At 43.4% G+C, this 18,659-nt stretch overlaps 1 protein-coding gene across 9 annotated transcripts in view; it reads left to right on the top strand.

Annotated features, from left to right (window-relative positions):
- Positions 1-569: 569 nt before the first annotated feature.
- CSMD1 (CUB and Sushi multiple domains 1) overlaps positions 570-18,659 on the top strand; it is a 1,157,973-nt gene continuing 1,139,883 nt past the window's right edge. For 8 of the 9 annotated variants that reach the window (XM_083828025.1, XM_083828026.1, XM_083828024.1 and 5 more), the window contains exon 1: positions 570-2,740. In XM_083828025.1, coding sequence (XP_083684151.1) covers positions 2,449-2,740 — 292 coding nt within the window. In that variant the 5' untranslated portion in view covers positions 570-2,448. The remainder of the gene's footprint in view (positions 2,741-18,659) is intronic. The other variant, XM_083828016.1, reaches the window with a different exon arrangement.

Genomic DNA, 18,659 nt, shown 5'->3' with positions numbered 1-18,659 from the left:
TAACGTGATAAAAGGCCAATGACGTTTATGTATATGGTTTACTGTTGTAGGTTGTAAGAAAGGAGTGAAGGGGTTCTTTTACAGTGATAGTTATTATGGTGCCCGGTTATATGGCCTTATCTAGGTGTTATGAAGGGAAGAAATTACCACTTGTTTAACTCAGTAAGGAAGGAACCAGGTCCCAAAAGCTCAGTAAACCCAGAAAATTCTCAGAAGAATGGTGAGCCTCAGGAAACAGTAAATCTAACAAGGATGAGTCAAGACCACGAAAGCCCACATTATATCATGCTGGAGCTTCTGCAGAATCTGCTGTGAGCAGGATTAAACAGCAACATCTCAAATTAAGAGTGTTTACTTAAACAGCACAGCAAGAAATGGTAAAAGCATTACTGTTTTCAACTAGACCCTGAGAGCCATAAATGAAGGTTTTTTTTATGACTTTTTAACTGCTCCAGCTCAATAGACTATACAATGAAACAAAACTAAAAAGCGCTGCGTTCAGCTTTTGGGCCAGATACAACCCCCCCCCCCGCCCCCCCGCCCCCCCCTCCCCCCAAAAAAAGGTTTTTTTAGAAATTTAAGCCTCAGACTAATGCAGGCCATAGAGGAAGAGTCTCAGCTTAAGCTTAGTGACCAGTTCTGTCTTTCTCAGAGTCATCAGGAATAAGGAGTAAACGGGGGGTGTACATGGGGAGCCTGGGCAGCACTGGGGGGAATTCTGCACAGTGTCTTAGCCGTGTAATGTCTGGTACTAACAGGTATTAGCATCTCCTTCCTTTCACGAACCCAAAGGTGAGTCCCCGAGGCGTTTTTAAGACGGGGATGCGTAGTAAGGCCAAATCCCTCCTCTGCAAGTGTTCTGGTCGGGCTCGGAAGTGCCCTCGGTTGGGGACCTAAGGGGAAGAGCAGTGGGAAAAGGCAGGGAAGGCACGGAAGACGAAAAGCGTCAGGGAGGAAAAGCTCTCCACGAGATGGCAGCAATGCCACGTCTTTCTCGGCAGTTTGCCTGGCCCCGGAGATTTTTTTTTTTTTTGACTGAGAACCGCAACATTTATACATAAATACAAGCCTATTACAAAGTCAGCCTACCTCGTTCAGTGCCCATTCACCACCTTCTTGCAACTTACAATGAGAAAACAACTTTGCATATTTCACCACGAAAGAAAAACTCATCATAACTGAATAATTACAACCTTGAAACTACCTTTCCAAAGGTGTTTGCATTTCTTCCCTTCCTATGAGCCTTTGTATATTAATTACGGTATAGGTAAGCATTAATTATGTAGTTAGGCCCAGTGCACAGTGGTGCTGGTGGTAAGCTTTGCAATCCTTGATGGGTCACAAGCCAGATTTGGGTGCATTTTTGGCTTTTTGCAGGCAGGCCTGGCACAGAAACTACTGTTGGCAAAGGGCAGCACCTGCCAGAGCCGTGGGCGCTGTAACAGGCCAGCTCCGGGCCACAGGCTCCTTTCCCCTGGGCACAAGCAAGCAATGCTCATGGGTTTGGGGTGATGCTGGGGAAGCCTCCGTCTGCATACTGCCATGCACGGGGGTGTTTTTTCGGGATTTTGGTGGTGGCTTTTTTTTTTTTGAAAGATTAGTTAATGGCAGAAATTCCTCTTGGCAACAGGAACCGCAGGGAATGGCAACGGAACGACAAAGAGCATTCCTCCAGGAGATGCTGGCTCCTCTCCTTCCCCTTGGGAAGAGCAGCTCACCCTGGGGAGCAGCTCAGAGGCACCCAGCGGGGCACGCTGGGGACCCGGCAGCCTTCCTCCCTCCCGGGGAGTCGCGCTGGCTGGGGATTCCCGCACGCAGCACCTGCAAACCCGCCCGGGGGGTGGCTGCGGGCGGGGGACGAGGGACACCTGGGCGACGGCGGGGACTCGGGGGGCTCCTTCATTCCCCTGGGGGCTCCTTCATCCCTCCGGGGGGCTCTCTGGGGGCGAGCATCGGCAGCCACCCGGGAGCCCTGCGGTGCCCGTGCCCGTGCGGGGCCGTGGCCGGGGCGAGCGGGAGAGGCGGCGGCAGCCCCCGGGGGGGTCCGTGGGGGCTGGCCGGCGGTGCGGGGCGGCTGCGGGCTCGGCTGCGCAGCGCCGTCCCCTTCCCCTCTCGGTGGGAATTGATGGTTGAGTCCGGCGGCGGCGGCGGCGGCGGCTGCTGCTGCTGCTTCTCGTGTGGCTGGCAGGCTCTCCGCTGCGCTGCCTGCGCCGCTCTCGCCTCGATCCCTCCCTCTCCCCTCCTCCTCCTCCTCCTCCTCCTCCTCTTCCTCGCACTCCCCGCAGCCCTCTCCCGCCGCCGCTCGCCCGGCTCTCCCCTCCGGCGGCCGTGGATGCCGCGCCGCCCGCCGCGCCTCCTCCCCAAGCCTCCCGTCCCCCGGGCGGCCGGCCGGCGGCGCCGGGGCTCCGCGGGTGCGGAGCGGCTCAGCCCCGGCGCGGAGCGGGACTGATGCTGGGAGCGGAGCGGAGCCAGCCGCCCGCGCAGTCCTGCAGGAGGCGTCGGGCGCTGCGCGGCGCTCGGGACCCGGAGCGCTCCTCTCCGCCTCTCCTCGCCCCGCCGGGGGGATTTGGCGCTGTCCTCAGCCCCGCCGCCGCTCGGAGGACGAGGGCGCAGCCGACAAGAGCCGCCGGGGGTTTTGGTGTGAGTGTGTGTGTGTGTGGAATAACTGCGGACATGACTGCGTGGAGGAAATTCAAGTCTCTGCTGGTTTTCTGCGCGGGGCTCCTCACTGCAGCTCAGGGTAAGACTGGGGTTTCTTGCATTAGGGTCTACACCGGATCCGCGCGGGCTGTGGTTACGGCACCGGTTCGCCCCGCTAACCGCTCGCATGGGCTCTGCCCTCTCGCCCCCAAGGCTCCCCGAGCCGGGGCTCCCATCTCTCTGCCTCCCTCCCTCCGTCTCCCCGTGTCCGCCGGTGCTCCCCGAGGGCTCGGTTCCCGGCTGCCACCTCCCGCGGGGGGCACCGGCCCCGGCAGCCGGGCAGCGGCTGCCGCGGTGCCGGCGGGGGAGCCTCGGGCATCCAGCCCCCCCTGGGCAGCGCATCCAGCCCCCCCGGGCAGCGCCGGAGTTTGGGAACACTTCGCTCTCCGCACACGCACCAACGGCACTCGCTGCCGTGCGAGGGACAGTCCCCGGGCTGGCAAGTTTGGCTCTCCCCGCCTCCCCTGCCTTCGCCGTGCTCGGGGGGAGTGGGTGGCCGCCGAGAGCCGCCCCCGCCTGCCTTCGGCCGGCTCCGCTCCCCGCAAGTCGCGGGGAGGTGTGGATGCGGGGGGCCGGGGTCCCCCTCTCCGTGCCCGAGGGATGGGGGCTCCTCGCAGCTCGGTGAGGTGGGGAGCGTCTCCCACCCCCGGCTGGGTTTCTCCTTAAAATCAATGGGGTGGGAGGGAGGAGAAACGAGGGGGGTGACGGTGGAGAATTGGGTTACACAACTTCGGTGCTGGCCTCAGCCCCATCACTTGCCTCATCGCTGGAGACAACAACTTGCCCATTATTCACTTCGCCTCTCGTTAGCCCCGTGCTTTTTTCGTGCTGGGAGAGGGATGCGAGTGCGTGTGTGCGGGAGCGAGGGAGGGAGGGAGAGAGGCAGGGAGGGAAGGAGGCTGGGAGGGAGGGAGGCTGCTCGCAGCCGAGCACCTGTCCCCGTTACAGCCTCTTCCCTCTCCCACCTCGCTCCCGGCTGTTCCTGCCTGCCTCCGGGAGGACGGGTCCCCTTGCGGTCTGTGCTGTGCGAGACTCCTTTAACCCTTCCAAGGCGCTTTGCATCGCTCCCACCATTTTATTTTTCCCATTTAAAAAAAAATAAAAATATTATTTCACTCGCCCTCTGCAGGGGGGAGGGAGGGGAGGAGGATGCAGGAGGGGAGGGGGGCGAGACCACCGCGGCCCGGGCTGCGGGGCGAGGCTGCCGGAGCCCCTTTCCCCCCCCGTCTCCGGGGCCGGGCTCCCGGGGGGCCAGCGCTGCGGGGTGCCCCCCCTTTTTGGCAGCCGGGATCCGCAGGGAGAGGCGGTGGAAGGCCGGCCCGGGCTGCCGGCAGCCGGCCGGGAGCCGTGCCCGGTCCGCGGAAGCTGCTGCGGCTCCGCACCGCGCCTCTGCCCAAATCCTGGCGCTGCCTCGCTTGGCCAGGCAGCGCCGCTCGGCTGCCCCCGGCCCTGCTCTGGTCGCGGGGGGGGCTCAGCTCGGCTCTGCCCGGCTCGGTTCGGCTCGGCTCAGCTCTGCTCAGCTCAGCCCGGCTCAGCCCAGCTCCCCTTCTCTGAGCAACTCGCATCCCCTCTCCTCCCAACGGAGGGATGCTGCCCGGTGTCCTCGCCCTGCCCAAACTTCCAGCACCCGCCCCGCTGCCTCCCTCCGACCCCCCCGACCCCCCCGGAGCTGCACCCGGCCGCCCCCCGGCCCCGCCGGCTCCCGGGGCGGGCCGACACCCGCGGCTCATTTGTTAAATACACTGTGGCTGGTTCTGTCGTTTGACATTTAAGTGTTTTCTTTTCATGGCTGACAGCACATATGAAAAGCTGGAGGCTGGATCATGGTTATTCAGCGGAGATCCGACGTGTTTTGCTTACATACAAAGGCTTTGCCAGGAACACTCGGGCACTGCCTCTGATGCTGCTCTGCAGAATGTAATTATACCTCGCTTAATGTGGAGCAGCAACACACCTACTTAAAGGCTACAAACTGACTTAATATTGAAGTCAAACAACAGGTAGAAGGGGGAACCAGCGGGGACATTTGACATAATTCTTTCCCATTTACCTTCCCGGGCAATTGAGCACAGGTATCTATATTTAGTCAAATGTAATCCTGAGGCTAAAATTACATTTGTAGTTTTGAGAGTGAAAGAACTCCTTCCTTAGTAACGTGGAGAGCATGGGCTTTCAGGAGCACGTACAATTTTAATTAATATATCCCCAGAACTCTGCGTTTTACCTGCCCCTTGGTAATCAAGTAATTTGGTAGTCACTGTGACAGGAATTCACATCATTTTGAGTTTGTTTGGGCTTGTTATGATTAAAAAAAACCACAATAACAACAACAACAAAACTTTGAATTTCTGGAGGTGTTGCCACACGCTTTCCCTTATCTTTCAGTAGAGAAGAGGTGGGCTGATTTTCACATTGTTGCTCATTATGAAAGAAAATGCAAGCCCTCTATGGCTGTGCAATTGTCTGTAACTTTTAAAGGAAAAAAGAAAGGACGAAAATGAACATACGTCATCTTTCCTTGTGGTAGACTTGAGGTGCAGCTCTGTACATTTCTTTGGATTCGTTTCATCTGACTGAGGCATCTGAGTATTCTGGAAAACATTTGGGAGAACCTTCCCTGTCTACCGTGCTTTAAACATCAAGGGGAATTAGCACGCAGTCCTTCAAAGGAACCACTTGCCCAGAAACTACCCCATCAGAGCAATCACGCCTCAACAAGGCAGGCAGCACCGTGCTCAGCTCTGCATGTTAAGATGGGCATGTTTATAGAGCTATTTGCTAATTCTAATAGGCTATATCCTCACAAAAGCAAACATAAACACATCTTGATTTACTTGAAACACATCTCTGCTTTTTTTTTTTTGATTAAAAAAAAAAAAACAAACTGCTAGAGAAGAAATGGTAATTTAACCCAAAATCAGACTAGAATTCAAGATAAAAGATGAAAATGTCTTTATGCTGTGATCTGAGATCTGTGGACAATCTATTACCAGTGTAAAAATACAAATTGCGTAATTCTTTAAATCATCCCATTATATGTTTTGAAGATCATTTCCTGGACTTTTTAAGATAGCCAGATATAACACCTTCATCATCACCTAATTGCCTAAAAAAAAAAAAAAAAAGGGAGGGGGGCATAAGCAGGCTTTTTTTTTTTTTTATGGTACAACTTCAGAAGTATTATTCAGTTTAATGGAAATAGCAAAGGGAACACATTCCTGTTCTTAAATCAATCCAGGCAGTGAAAGGACTCCTTCGTCTATAGCTTAGCATTTTGTTGTTTTGAGGTTTTTTGTTTGCTTTTTTTTTGTTATTGTTGTTTTTTAGAAATAAAAACTAAAACATTTTATGCACCTTCTGTTTGCTGTTATCACTTTGTCAAAATAATTGCTGTGACTACATCATACAAAGTTCCCACTATGTTTAAGGCCTACTCTTGTTGAACTGTGAATGTTTCTCTCTTTTACAGTCATGTATTTTCTCTCTCTCCATAGCAGTGTTTCTCAAACTGTGAAGCTGGTCTCTCTAGAGAGGCTCCATTCTCTTTCAGAGAAGGCTAAAGCAATTCTAGGGAAAAAGAGCTGAAAAAAAAAAAAAAAAAGATCTTTTAAAGAACAGCAGAGCCAGGTGTTGGATACCCAACTGCAAAACAAAGTGTTTTGTGGATGCATTCCACACCCCACCTCCAGACCAATGGGGAAATGGCCATGGAAGGACAGAAAACAGAATAGCCAGCTCTGACCACATGATTAAGCTATAATACTCTAATGTTAAAAATTACTTACTTTCTGGTAATTTGTATCTTACCTGATTTTGCATTAAGATATGTCTATAATGTTCTTAACTCCATATGGGAAGTATGCAAAAACTGAATATAATATGGTGCAGAACATAGCAGTTCAACAAAGATTCCCCTAACAATCACTCCATACCTTTGAAGCCACCAATGAGATTTGAATTGGCACCACCAGCCAGTACCAAGGTTCCCAGTTTCTCTGCAAGTGGAGCAGGATATTGGTGTGAGGAGCTGGTGACAGCCTACAAGGACATGCAGGCATGAGCACACATGAACTTCAGGATGTAGCAAAATCTGTGAGGACAAGTCAGCATCTTCTGCGATTTATAGATATGGGAAACATTATGTGGATTATGTCCTGTTTGTTTGTTTTACTTACTGCAATTCTCATGACCCTCTACAGAGACATGCAAGATTTTGATCAGGCTTTTTTTTTTTTTGGGGGGGGGGGGGGGGGCAAGTGGATTTGAAGTTTTTTTTTTCCCTGCAGAATTCTTTTTCTATGCAAACATGGAATCTAGCTCTTCATCTCTTTATTACTCATTATATAATTGTATCATTACATATGCATTGATGTATGCAAATTTTTAAAAGACATCTACAGGTCTTCAGCCCCAGTACTATTTACAGTCATTAAAACTTCAGCCTCCCTGAATTAGAAACAATTTGAAACTTACACTTATCTGTGAATATTTTAAACAGAAAACAATGCATCCAATATTTACCATGCACCCTAGAAAGGCTGAAAAAAGGTGTAGGGACCACTGATTTCAACTTCTTGAAGCAATGCCATCCATATGCTGTCACATTAAACTTCCTCTTGCAACCTTTCCTCAGAGAAGTAACTGCTTAATAATGTGGCTGTATAATGCCTCCAATGACATTAAAGATACGATTTAATTCATTTTGCTCAAATCTGTATTGAGCCATCATGTCTCTTTGAACACGATAGCATTGTTGTGCAAGTAAACAGCTGCAGGTGTAAGATCTACCGCAGTATGGTGCTGGGTTCCCTGTAACCACCAGGGGCTGCAGTGTCGAAAGGGGAATTGCTGGTTTAACTCTAGCAGTGAATTAATAGCATAAGTATTTGCCATGATTTCTTCTGAAATTCGAGTATACAACTGGATTTCAGTCAGGGTTCCCAAATAAGAAGCTAGTCTCTAGTTATCCATGTGATTGCAAAATTAGGGAGATTCAAATGAGCTAAATTGTATGTTCTTCCAATTTCTGCAGTGAGCAAAGAATGAGAATCATATGGAAATTCTCCTAATGGGTATGAATCAGTTTCTTTTACTTTACTTTTCTACGTCAGATGCAGTTTCCTTTAAACCATTTTTATCAACCAGTAACTTTTGAAACTGAGAAAAAATGCCATTAATGCCTGAGGAAAGCTGCGAGATCTTACTTTGTCCTCACACATCTTTATTCTGGCTAGATGAAAGATTTCATTCAACTATATGGCATTTCTATTGCATTCGAGAAAATCTACACTACATTTGTTATCAGCATTTCTCCATGGAATAACTGCTTAAACAAATTACTTGGATTATTGCTAGTGTTATATTGACACACAAAGGCAACATTCATCAGTTGCCTGCATTTAGTAATTGAACGGTAAATGGAAGCACGCATGCACTGAAAACTCTTACAAGAGTAATACTGCATCTTATTGCCAATAACAAGTATTACTTGCTAGGAGACAAACATTTTTTCTGCATTTCTTACTCATTAAAAAGAGAGAGAGAGAGAGAGAGAGAGGGAGAGAGAGAGAGGAAGAATAAGTTTCTTGCCATTTTTACCTGTTGGGCATATTCAGTTAAAAGAGCAGAGCAAGATTTAATCACTGTTATATTGCTTATGATTAACCAGAATTCCTCTTGATTAATCAGAGTATTATCAATGATTTGCTTTTAGCAAAAGATAAGCAAAAAAAAAAAAATCACAATTCCTTGCAATTTAGTAATGTTCTAATTTCCAATATAACAATTAATCACAGTTTGCTACAGCTTTATAATTTTAGATTCTGCATTTTAACAATACATTAATGCATGTTCTGAAATAGTGATTCCTCCTCTTTCAGTTTAATTTTTTGAGTCATCAGTGTCAAGGAAAAGGTAACTATGCACAGTTGTGTGGCCCTATTCTACTGCAGTTGAAACTGAAATTTCTATTGACTTTGGCAGTATCTGAATTGGCCACTTGTGAAAATATTGCTGCTCTGAATAAGACAAACACAGTAGATACTGTAGCAGAATAGTGGATCCAGATCCTGTTTAATGATTTCTTGTGACCAAGCACTTCTGACAGAGAATCCATGAAAATCCATAAAACACCAAAAAAAAAAGGGGTGGTGGTGACAGGAATATATGAATCCAAGCAATCACCCCTGAAAATATTAAAGGGTTTATTTACTTAAAGAAGTAATTTGTTTTTAAACGATTATTTGTATCTCAAAGTATGGCTTTATGTGACCTCTGCCTTGCTTCCTCTTTTTTTTTTTTTTCTTTTCAATTTTTCCCCTTTTCCTTAAAGAAATTATGAAGGATGATATACAGAGAAACATAGTATCATTTTAGTCTTTGGATGTTTTATGTCTTTCCTACAGTATCCCATGGATACTGAAGTACAGAATCATGTTCCCTATTCATGTCTCCACTGTACAGTGGCTTTCCAAAAGAAATGTTTGCAGCACTGCAGCTGACAGAGGGTTGAATAAATAATAATGAATAAAACTATGTGTGCAGTGTTTGTTTTGCAAACTATTGCATAAAATATTGTCAGCGTTTTAACATTACCTTTTGCAGCACCTGCTTCATGCCCTATTCTAAGTTTCAAGGTGATAACTTTTTAATGCAATTTTTGCAAAACATGAAATATTTCTCATTTCTTTTCTGAAAGTTTTCCTTGTTTTTAATATAGACAGATATTTCAACACCTAGATTCAATTCCTTTATTGAAATGTTCTTACAGTTCGGTTGTTTCCACCAGGCTTTTGACATTTGTCGGAAAGCAAATCTGGGGCTAGAGATACATCTTTTCCTCATCCTATGATTTTCAGATAAAATGTAGCCAAGGTATAATACTTCATAAATCATTATTTTCTTCCTTTGACTTGTGTTACTCACAATATCGAGTTCACATGCAAAAACTAAGAGAACATGAACATTCAAACTTTTTTTGCCTACACTGCTGCTGAAACACCAGCAATGTGCAGTGCCTAAAGAGGCTGGCACCACAAACAAGGTGTTTTATTTTTTATATAGTGGTCCAGCAGTAGCTTGGGTTTAAAAGCACCTTCACTGTGCTTGCAATGTCTGTTGCTGAAACGGGTCAGGGAGATTGATTCTCTCTGCATAGTGTATCCAAAATATGTGAAAGAGAGCTTAGGTTTGCCTTTGAGCACTGTTCTTGAGGTAGAAGTTGCCTTTTAGGAGTGCACCAGGGCTCACTCTGATCTCATGGTGCATATAAAGTAGATGCCGAGGAATTTGGGATCCATACCAACCCAACAGCGTACAGCACAGCTGGAGGTGCAGGCAACATAGCAGCCATTTTGCCAGGGAGCAAGCCACCAGATATTGCAGAAATATGTGTGAGTTCGGGGAACCTGAGTTGTACTGTACTTTAGAAAAAGAGTGCAGGTGACAGTGACAACAAGAAAACAGGGAAGAGTGATGCTTTTAATGTCATTACGTAAGAAAACAAGCAGCAAATAGGATCATTTTGACCCATTGTTTCTCTTTTTATTTGTCCTGATTGTAGAGATTCTTGCATAACGGTGAAGTTTTTGAAGGGGACATTTTAATAAAATTAAAACAAATGCAAAGAGTTTAACTTATTTTCAGACTAATTTTACATGCTTCCGGTCATGAAACAAATGGTCATGACAAATCACTCTATTCTCACTAATATCTGTGGGATATCAGTGCAGAATCCAACTGCTTCCAAGTGACTAAGTACACTATTTTAGCCTTGTCCCAGCAGCCAGATTCTGTATTGGTATCCTGCTGATGTTTCTTATAATACATGGATTGAGTCATACCAATCATTTTGTGGGGGGAAAAACTGTTTTATTTTTCACTTTTAGAACCTCAGTACAATCAAGCATTTGTTAATATCACAGTCTGTGACCCTCTATATTTGTAGACATTCCTCTTGAGAAATTAAATTGATTTTCTTTATCTTAGCTTGTAAATATCCTCAGCACACACCTTGACCCATTGTTTGCAGTGTCTCTCACGCTGAAGAATGTAGTTCTAATAGATTTTAAGAAGTCAACAGTGGCAGCAGTAGTACCATTTTGATCATGGGCTGTACTCAACCATTTATACATTGTTTACATATGAAACCTTTATAGGGGAAGCTTTATCATGGTATTTATTTATAATACATGTTAATGCTGAATTTTTCCTTTTTTTTTCTTTTTTTTTTCTTTTTTTCCAGGTACATAAGGTTGTTAATTTGAAACAGATCTGACAGTCTGTAGAGATAACGCATTCTGCTACGCAGAACTAGTTGTGATCTAGTCCTCAGTTGGACAGTTTGGGGTGCCCATGCGTGACCTGATCCAAAGGCAGGGGAACTCACACGGATGCATGCGTGCAAACATGCTCATAAGCACACATGCACACACACAAAATTTATTAAACGTAATGGTCTTTGAGTCTAGCTTTTGTTATAACCACACATCAAAGAGAGAACTTATATTAAAATATGGTTGCTAGAACAAATCTAATAATAACGGGAATACAAAAAAATTGAGCTCTTCGTTGCTATTATTAATATGAAATGTTATGCAAATAACATTTAATAACAGAATAACAGAATAACAAATAACAGAAACATTATTTACATTGAAGATACATGTTGCCTCACAATTTTTGACCTAGCTGAAGTATATCTCACTCCACTGGTTTTCAGTGGTTATATAATTTATTTGTTTCTGAGGAGAGATTAACCTTTAACTGCTTTCTTTAGCAACATTTAGTAAACAGACTGATAGCATGGAGATGATCTATGCAAACAGCAAAGAAGGATTTCTTCAACTCATGTTGCCATGACAATTTAGATTTTCCCTGTCAACTCTTGAGAAGCTCTGAAGTCATTTCTTTAAAGCAATGAATCAGGGAATATTTCGGAAAATGAAGTTGCTCTTTTTTTTTTTAGTTTAATATCATTTAGCACAGTGAAGGGCCTGACCCAAAGGATTTGAAAATCTGCAAACAGGAACTATTGTAAAAAATATAACATCATGAAAACCTCTCCATGGATCTCAGTTGATTTACACCAGTAGAGAAGCTTACTTCAGATGCATTATTGAGTGATTTACATTTCATTTATTAGCTATGTGATAATAATAAATAGTCATCATAGAAACAATAACAGATAATGAAGAGTGGAGAAGCCAGCTTATAGTTGTTGTTTTGATCTTCATGACAATATATTATCTTGCAGCTATTTTGAAGAAATTAGATTATAAAGGGATTATAGAACAAAGGAGGACTAATCATTTTATTTCTTTTACAGTTCCAATTATAAAATTAGTTCAATGAATGAGGAACAGAATCAACAGGCCACATACCTAAAATGCTATCAAAGATACTTGCCACATAAAATATATTACTAACCTTTTGATTTATTTCACAGAAATAAATTGTTTTGAAAATATGTAAAACTAGTCCAAATTACTTTAATTTACTTCTCGTGGAAATAAATTATTGTCTTACAGAGGTACTTCATAGGTTGATGTTAGCCGTGAGGGAAGCATGGTAAAAGAAATGAAGATAAAGTGAAGTGCTGTTTCCACTGGGAAAATAAGTTTCTCTGTATATAAGACAAGAAAAGTAGCTCAGTAATAGTTTTCTTTTTAAAAGGTTCATGGCAGATGACGGCTACTGAGTTGGTGTAGTTTGTTTACTGCTTTTGCAATGGCTTTGAGATGAGTCATATCACATTAGAAGGAAAATTGAGAGCTGTTTTTGTCAAAGTGAATTCAGTTTTCCTCTTTTTCTTTTTTTCTTTTTTTTTATATATATAACCAAATCATTAGTTCTTTTTAAACAGAAAGGCTTAATTGTTTGTTTTAGTGTTGATTCTCATTGTGTCCATAAATCCAAGTTCCCTTTTCTAGGAATTGTATATCTAGGTCTTTAATTTCTGTATACCAGATAAGGTGAGATAGGGTCTCCATTTAGTTAGCCTCATGCGTCGTCTTTAAAGTACAAGCCATTTTATTGTCAAGCTAATTTGGACCACAATAATTTCAAACATGGTTGTTTCAAGCTAATTTGGACCACAATAATTTCAAACATGGTTGTTTTTTTCCAAGTCTTTCTATCCCCTTGCATTCAGAGAGGGAGTTCACTGAATAAGGACTATAAGATGGGACCTCAAGAGTTCATGGTGTAGAGAAATCTTTATTTCTATCTTATTTCCTTATTGGCTTTATCACTGTACTTTACTGGTAATGCATCTCAGTGTACCCTCAGTGTTAAAGTAAAGTGGTGCTTACTTATATGAATATTTGTTAAAGAAACAGACTTCTGGATGGCATATACTTACGATACATCACATCATACCCATTCATCATGAAAAGCAATCCTCTTCCAAAATATCTGATGGAAGAAGAGATCCATTTGTTGAATAAAAGAACATGTACATATGTAACCATAAAAGCACCTGTCTGAGCTCATTTCACCTGCAAAACAAGTTGCATGTAAATTTCAAGGGAACTGGAAAGGGAGCAAAAGGTAGTGTTTATTGTCAAGCATCTAGATTTGCAGATATCTTTATTTTTATTTTCACCTTATTTTCATGAGTGCCAAGCATCTGAAGTTCCCACTGGCTTAAGAGACAACTGCAGATCTCAGCACTTCTGAACCTGAAGGAATTTGTTCTGTACTTAATTTTATACTTGAGAATCACCATAATCTGAACGTAATGTGGTGCTGTGAAAAAGAATTAATATACAGCAGTTTACACTGTATATATGTGTACAGCAGTGTACAACTTCTGTTATCTTCCAAGTAGTATCTGAATTAAATAAAGTTTCTAAGTCTAGAGTCATTTTTGTTTGTTTGTTTGTTTTGTTGTTGTAATTGAGTCTTCCTAAAGGGAAGTTGTGGTTTGTTTTTCTTTAAAACTGTTGTACTTAAGCATTTCTGTATTTAAAAAGCCACCTGGATCTGATGTACCCAGGAACAAAATGTTTGTGATTGCAGAGCAAACATTAAAAGCAGCACCAAATCAAATTTTGGAGTGAAGCCAACTCATAGACTATTGGCTATATTGGTTAATGGAGGCTGTTGTGCTGGCCCCAAATTAAAAACAATCAGTTTCACCTCCACTTTATTACCTATGCAAGTATTCATCATTTTTACGCTCATCCCAAATTGATGGTAACTAATTGCAGTTCTTAGGGGCTCCATTTATCTTTCTAAGAAGCAGACCATTCGTAAGGGGTGATGCAGTACTTTACAGCTCTGGTGGAAAAAAGTCTCTCCAGTTTTAGTGCTTTAGGGTAGGCACCAAATTCCATTTCGTATTATCATGCATCTCTCTGCAGACCGTATTTGCAGGATGGATAGGTTTGTGCAAATGTTTTGAATGTGCGTTGTCACACAGCACCGGTACATTCAGATAGTTTTGCAAAGCAGAAGCATTTTGTGCGACAGTCTCAACAGCAGCCTGCTTCGCAGAGTTACTCAGTGACACTGCTGTTGTCTACGTACTACCCAAAAAGAGCGATGTCCATGGGGATCATGTCCCCTAGGTGGAAAAAATCAATTAAAAAAGAAACTACTCTTTGCCACTGGAAACATAATGTACTGTTCACTGTGAGGAAATAAGCTATGGTGGTGACAGTGACTGTGTCAGGTGAGGGATGGGCATTCAGCACAGAGGACAGCATGGGCAGCTGATGGAAATCGCTGTAGTATTTCATTGACACACTCTCCAATAACACCACTGAGGAAGATAAGCTATCTCAAAAAAGAAGTTACATGTGAAAAAGTGTGACAGCATGTAATGGGGATTTCAGTCAGGATTATTTTATTTTTTTTTAAATCAATCCTTACTCTTGTCATTTGCTGTCTTCCACTCAATTGTTTTTTAGGATATTTTACCTACAATTATATTTATTCCTTAAATGAGTGTTCATTATGTGTATACTGTAATCACAGTTAGTTTGTTTTATAGTAAATCCTAGCATATAGGACCTCATCACACAAAGTATTGTATGAGCATAGAGGAAGAGAAACAGACATTTACAGCATTGTGAATGGAACCTTAACTTTGAAGAATGTTGTTTCCAGCATGACCAAATTCAAGCAAAAGAATTCTTCTAAGTTTCAAATTCTTCTTAAATTAGTGGTCACAGTGACTGTCTTTTCTTCTGAAATTTAGCCCACCGCAGCTTCACGCCAGGCATGGCAGTCCAGTTGCTGAGCTGGCACACAGGCTTTACACTGACATGCTGATAATATTGGCACTGGCACTGGCACTGTCAGATTTGCAACATTAAATACTATTTGTCATTTGCTTCCTCTTACTGTTTCTTTAAAAATTTCCATCTGCAGACCTTATCCTTCTTATTTCTGTCATTCTGTAGTGTGAGACCCAGGCTTTGTTATGCTTCTAAGTGGCTGTTCAACATTCTCAGAGAGAAAAGCACCCAGGGTCTCATCTGTGATGACCTGTGCACTGTGAGCAACCAGTACAGAGGCTGAACATGGGTACAGGGCACTCTTAGTCCTGAAGAACTAAGTCAGAGACATAAAATGTGCCCAGATTTTGTGCAAGTCCCATGAATTTGGTTAAGTTTCAGTCATTTTTTTTTTTTTTTGTTAAGTGTCAGTATTTAAAAATGCATAAAGTGTCACATCACATCAGACCAGAATATCCCGTGTCTGACAATGCCCATTAGCAAATGCACAGAAAAACTTGCAGGAAACATGATATATAGACAGCTTTATATTTTAGCAGCCTCTGGCCAGTTTAGGGAAGTCTTAGCCAGAGGTTGCATCTATGTTCAACATCCATCAACAAAATTAACCTTCACAAATCTGTTCTTGAACCTATTCATAATTCAGAATAACACAGTATTTTCTGACGATCTGCTTTACAACTTAATTCCTGCTGTGTGGAAAAGCACTGCATTTTGCTTGTTTCGAAGCTTCTACCTCCTCATTTCCCTGAGCACTTCCAGCTCTTTGGAAATGCTTCACCCTGCATAGAGCTTTGTGTCTGATAGATAGGAAGGGGTGACTTGAATCTGTAAATTACATACTTTTCCCAAGTACACCTAAAAATTCCATATGGACACTTATGGTAATTAACTCCAAGTAATACTGATATATGATTCCCAAATGCATTTTTCATATTTTTTAATGGTCATAATGTTGTACTCAATGCTGCTGATGCACTTAAAAAATAGCTTGTATTTTGTTATAAACAGCCACTTCCGTCTATCCCACTATCTCATTACCTACTTTTCATTCTCATCAGTGATTTTGATTACTTGCTTTCCAATAAATAGTAAAGACAGTAACTGTGACCATCTGAATGACAATGATGTTCAACATTTTGCCCTGTGAGAGATTTCTGGAGTGACAGAACAGAAAATGCTTAGAAAATTAAGTCTTGGTAAGGACTTAATACAGCAAACCAGTTGATTAGTGATCTGCTCTCTCACTGACACCAACTTCCATGGAGTGTGTTAGTAGCTCATCAGCAGTTTAAAGTACACTGTATAGCAACTTTATATTGCATTAATACATGCCATAATTTGCCCCTGTGTGGTCAGCCAGCCCAAGTCATTGGACCTATCACTTGTTACACGTCATACTTTGACAATGTTTTCTTTCCTAGGACAATAAGAAGTAAAAAGTCTGGTAAAAACTGGTGGGAGTTGTGACAAAGTATAATGATGGGATCTGGTGGAGGATTTGATTTCTGAGGAAACTAGGTAATGCAATGGACTGGCTGTCTTTGGAAAACACCACAAAATCCCTGTTGGAAAAGGTTTGGGAAAATGACCATTGTACTGAGAACCCTGAAACCATGTCATCTTTCTAAATTAACCAATTTTCATCCTCCTACCCCCAGACCCGTATTTAGAACAAATTTCCAAAATTAAAAAATAACATTGAATATTTTGCTCCTAGATATAGGATAATCACTCTTTTAAAAACAATATACTGTGATCTCCAATCCATAGGTTTCTGGTTTTACTTTCATGATGGAAACTTTGTCACTGTGTGAAAGAAAATTGTTTCACTTGCTTTCTAGTACAGCAGCCTTCCTACAAACATTTAAAGTGGCTCCGAATGGATTACACATAGTCTGCCCTTCCCCTTTATTCTGCCTCCACCTCTTCTTAGCAACATATGTAGAAAAGCCTAACATGTAATAAAACCAAAACAAAGCAACACAAATACATATGTTTTAAAAAAGTTAAGTGACCGTTCTGAACAGTAACATGAGACAGAAGAAACCAGATTCTCATTAATGTTAGCAAATCTCCCATGACTGTTCTTGCTCCTTCTTTCTGAAAGGCTCTATCTAATTTTCATAGCAGAAATTTCTGAATATTTCCTGATAGAGTCTATTTGGAAAAGGAAAGCATCAATTACTCCTGGCCTGTGCAAACAAAATAATTGCTTAGCTTTTGAGAGCTGACAAGAACACAGGTTTTTAGAGAGATAAGTGGAAAAGGACTAAATCTGAAGACGATATAATGTATCTGATGCACCACAATCTAAATTTCCAGTGAGATGAGGGAAAGATTCTTTGTTGAACAGGACTTTTTTTCATGGGATAACAAAACTGTTTTTAAGCAAGTTGTGTTTTCTTCTTGGTTAGAAAAAAAAATCAAACATTTATTACAATGAAAAAATGTAAAAATACCTTAAGATTATGATCAAAACGAGATTAAGTTTGCAGACAGATACCATACTTAATTAGAAAGAATACTGGGTTTACCTAGCAAGGTTTTAGTAGGGGAAGGCTGCAGGGGTGGCCTCTGTGAGCAGAGCCCAGCAGCTGCCCCATGTCAGATCAGAGCCAGCTCCAGCTGGCTCCAAAAGGTACATGGAGCAGATCTCCACGCTGCAGCCCGTGGAGGAGCCCCCGGTGGAGCAGGTGGATGTGGCCTGGAGGAGGCTGCGGCCCGTGGAGAGCCCCCGCAGGAGCAGGCCCCGGGCCGGAGCTGCAGCCCGTGGAGAGGAGCCCACGCAGGAGCAGGGGGTCTGGGGGGAGCTGCCGCCCGTGGGGGACCCGTGCTGGAGCAGTTTGCTCCTGGGGGATGGACCCCATGGTACGGAGCCATGTGGGAGCAGTTCCTGAAGAGCTGCTGTTTGTGGGCAGCCCCCGCAGGCCCAGTTCAGGCAGGACGGCATCCCGTGGGAGGGACCCCACGTGGAGCAGGGGCAGAGTGACCGTGAAGGAGCGGCGGAGACGACGTGTCAGGGGCTGAGCACAGCCCCCATTCCCCATTTCCCTGCACTGCTCAGGGGAAGGAGGTAGAAGAGGGTGGATTGGGTGGTGGTGGGGTGTTTGTAGTTTGCTTTTAGTTCTCACTACTCTAATCTGTTAGTAATAGGCAATAAGTTGCATTAATCTTCCTATTCTGAGTCTGTTTTGCCCCTGACGATACCTGTTGAGTGACCTCCCTGTCCTTATCTCAACCCTTGAGCCCTTTCCATCATATTTTCTCCCTCTCTTCCTTTGAGAAGGGGGAGTGAGAGAGCGGTTGTGGTACAGTTCAGCTGTCCATCAGGGTGAAATCACCAGAGAAAGTAATAACTCATTGTAGGTCGCAACAGTTTAATGCTTGTTTATGTCCATTATCACAATTTGTGCAATCCTGTGTTTAAATATTAAGCTTGCCTCTTTAAGAATTATTCCCTATATCATATGAAAAAGATCCATATAAAATATCTCATATCACTTTTATCAAAAGATCAGATGGCATGTGCAGTTGGTTTCATGAATTAGTACAATGTTTTTTCTTCAGAGAAAATTATGTAAAGAGATTTTGTTGGTAAGCTAACATTGCTTACTGTTATGTTGGTAGGTGGCATAATCGTTCAATATCTGTCTTTTCTTGTTTCTGCCTAGAATCACTTTCGGTAAGTATACCAATATGTACCTGAAAAATTCA

This window comes from Anser anser, assembly GCF_964211835.1.
Source record: "Anser anser genome assembly, chromosome: 3".
NCBI lineage: Eukaryota > Metazoa > Chordata > Aves > Anseriformes > Anatidae > Anser > Anser anser.
This window is presented reverse-complemented; position numbering and strand designations above follow the sequence as displayed.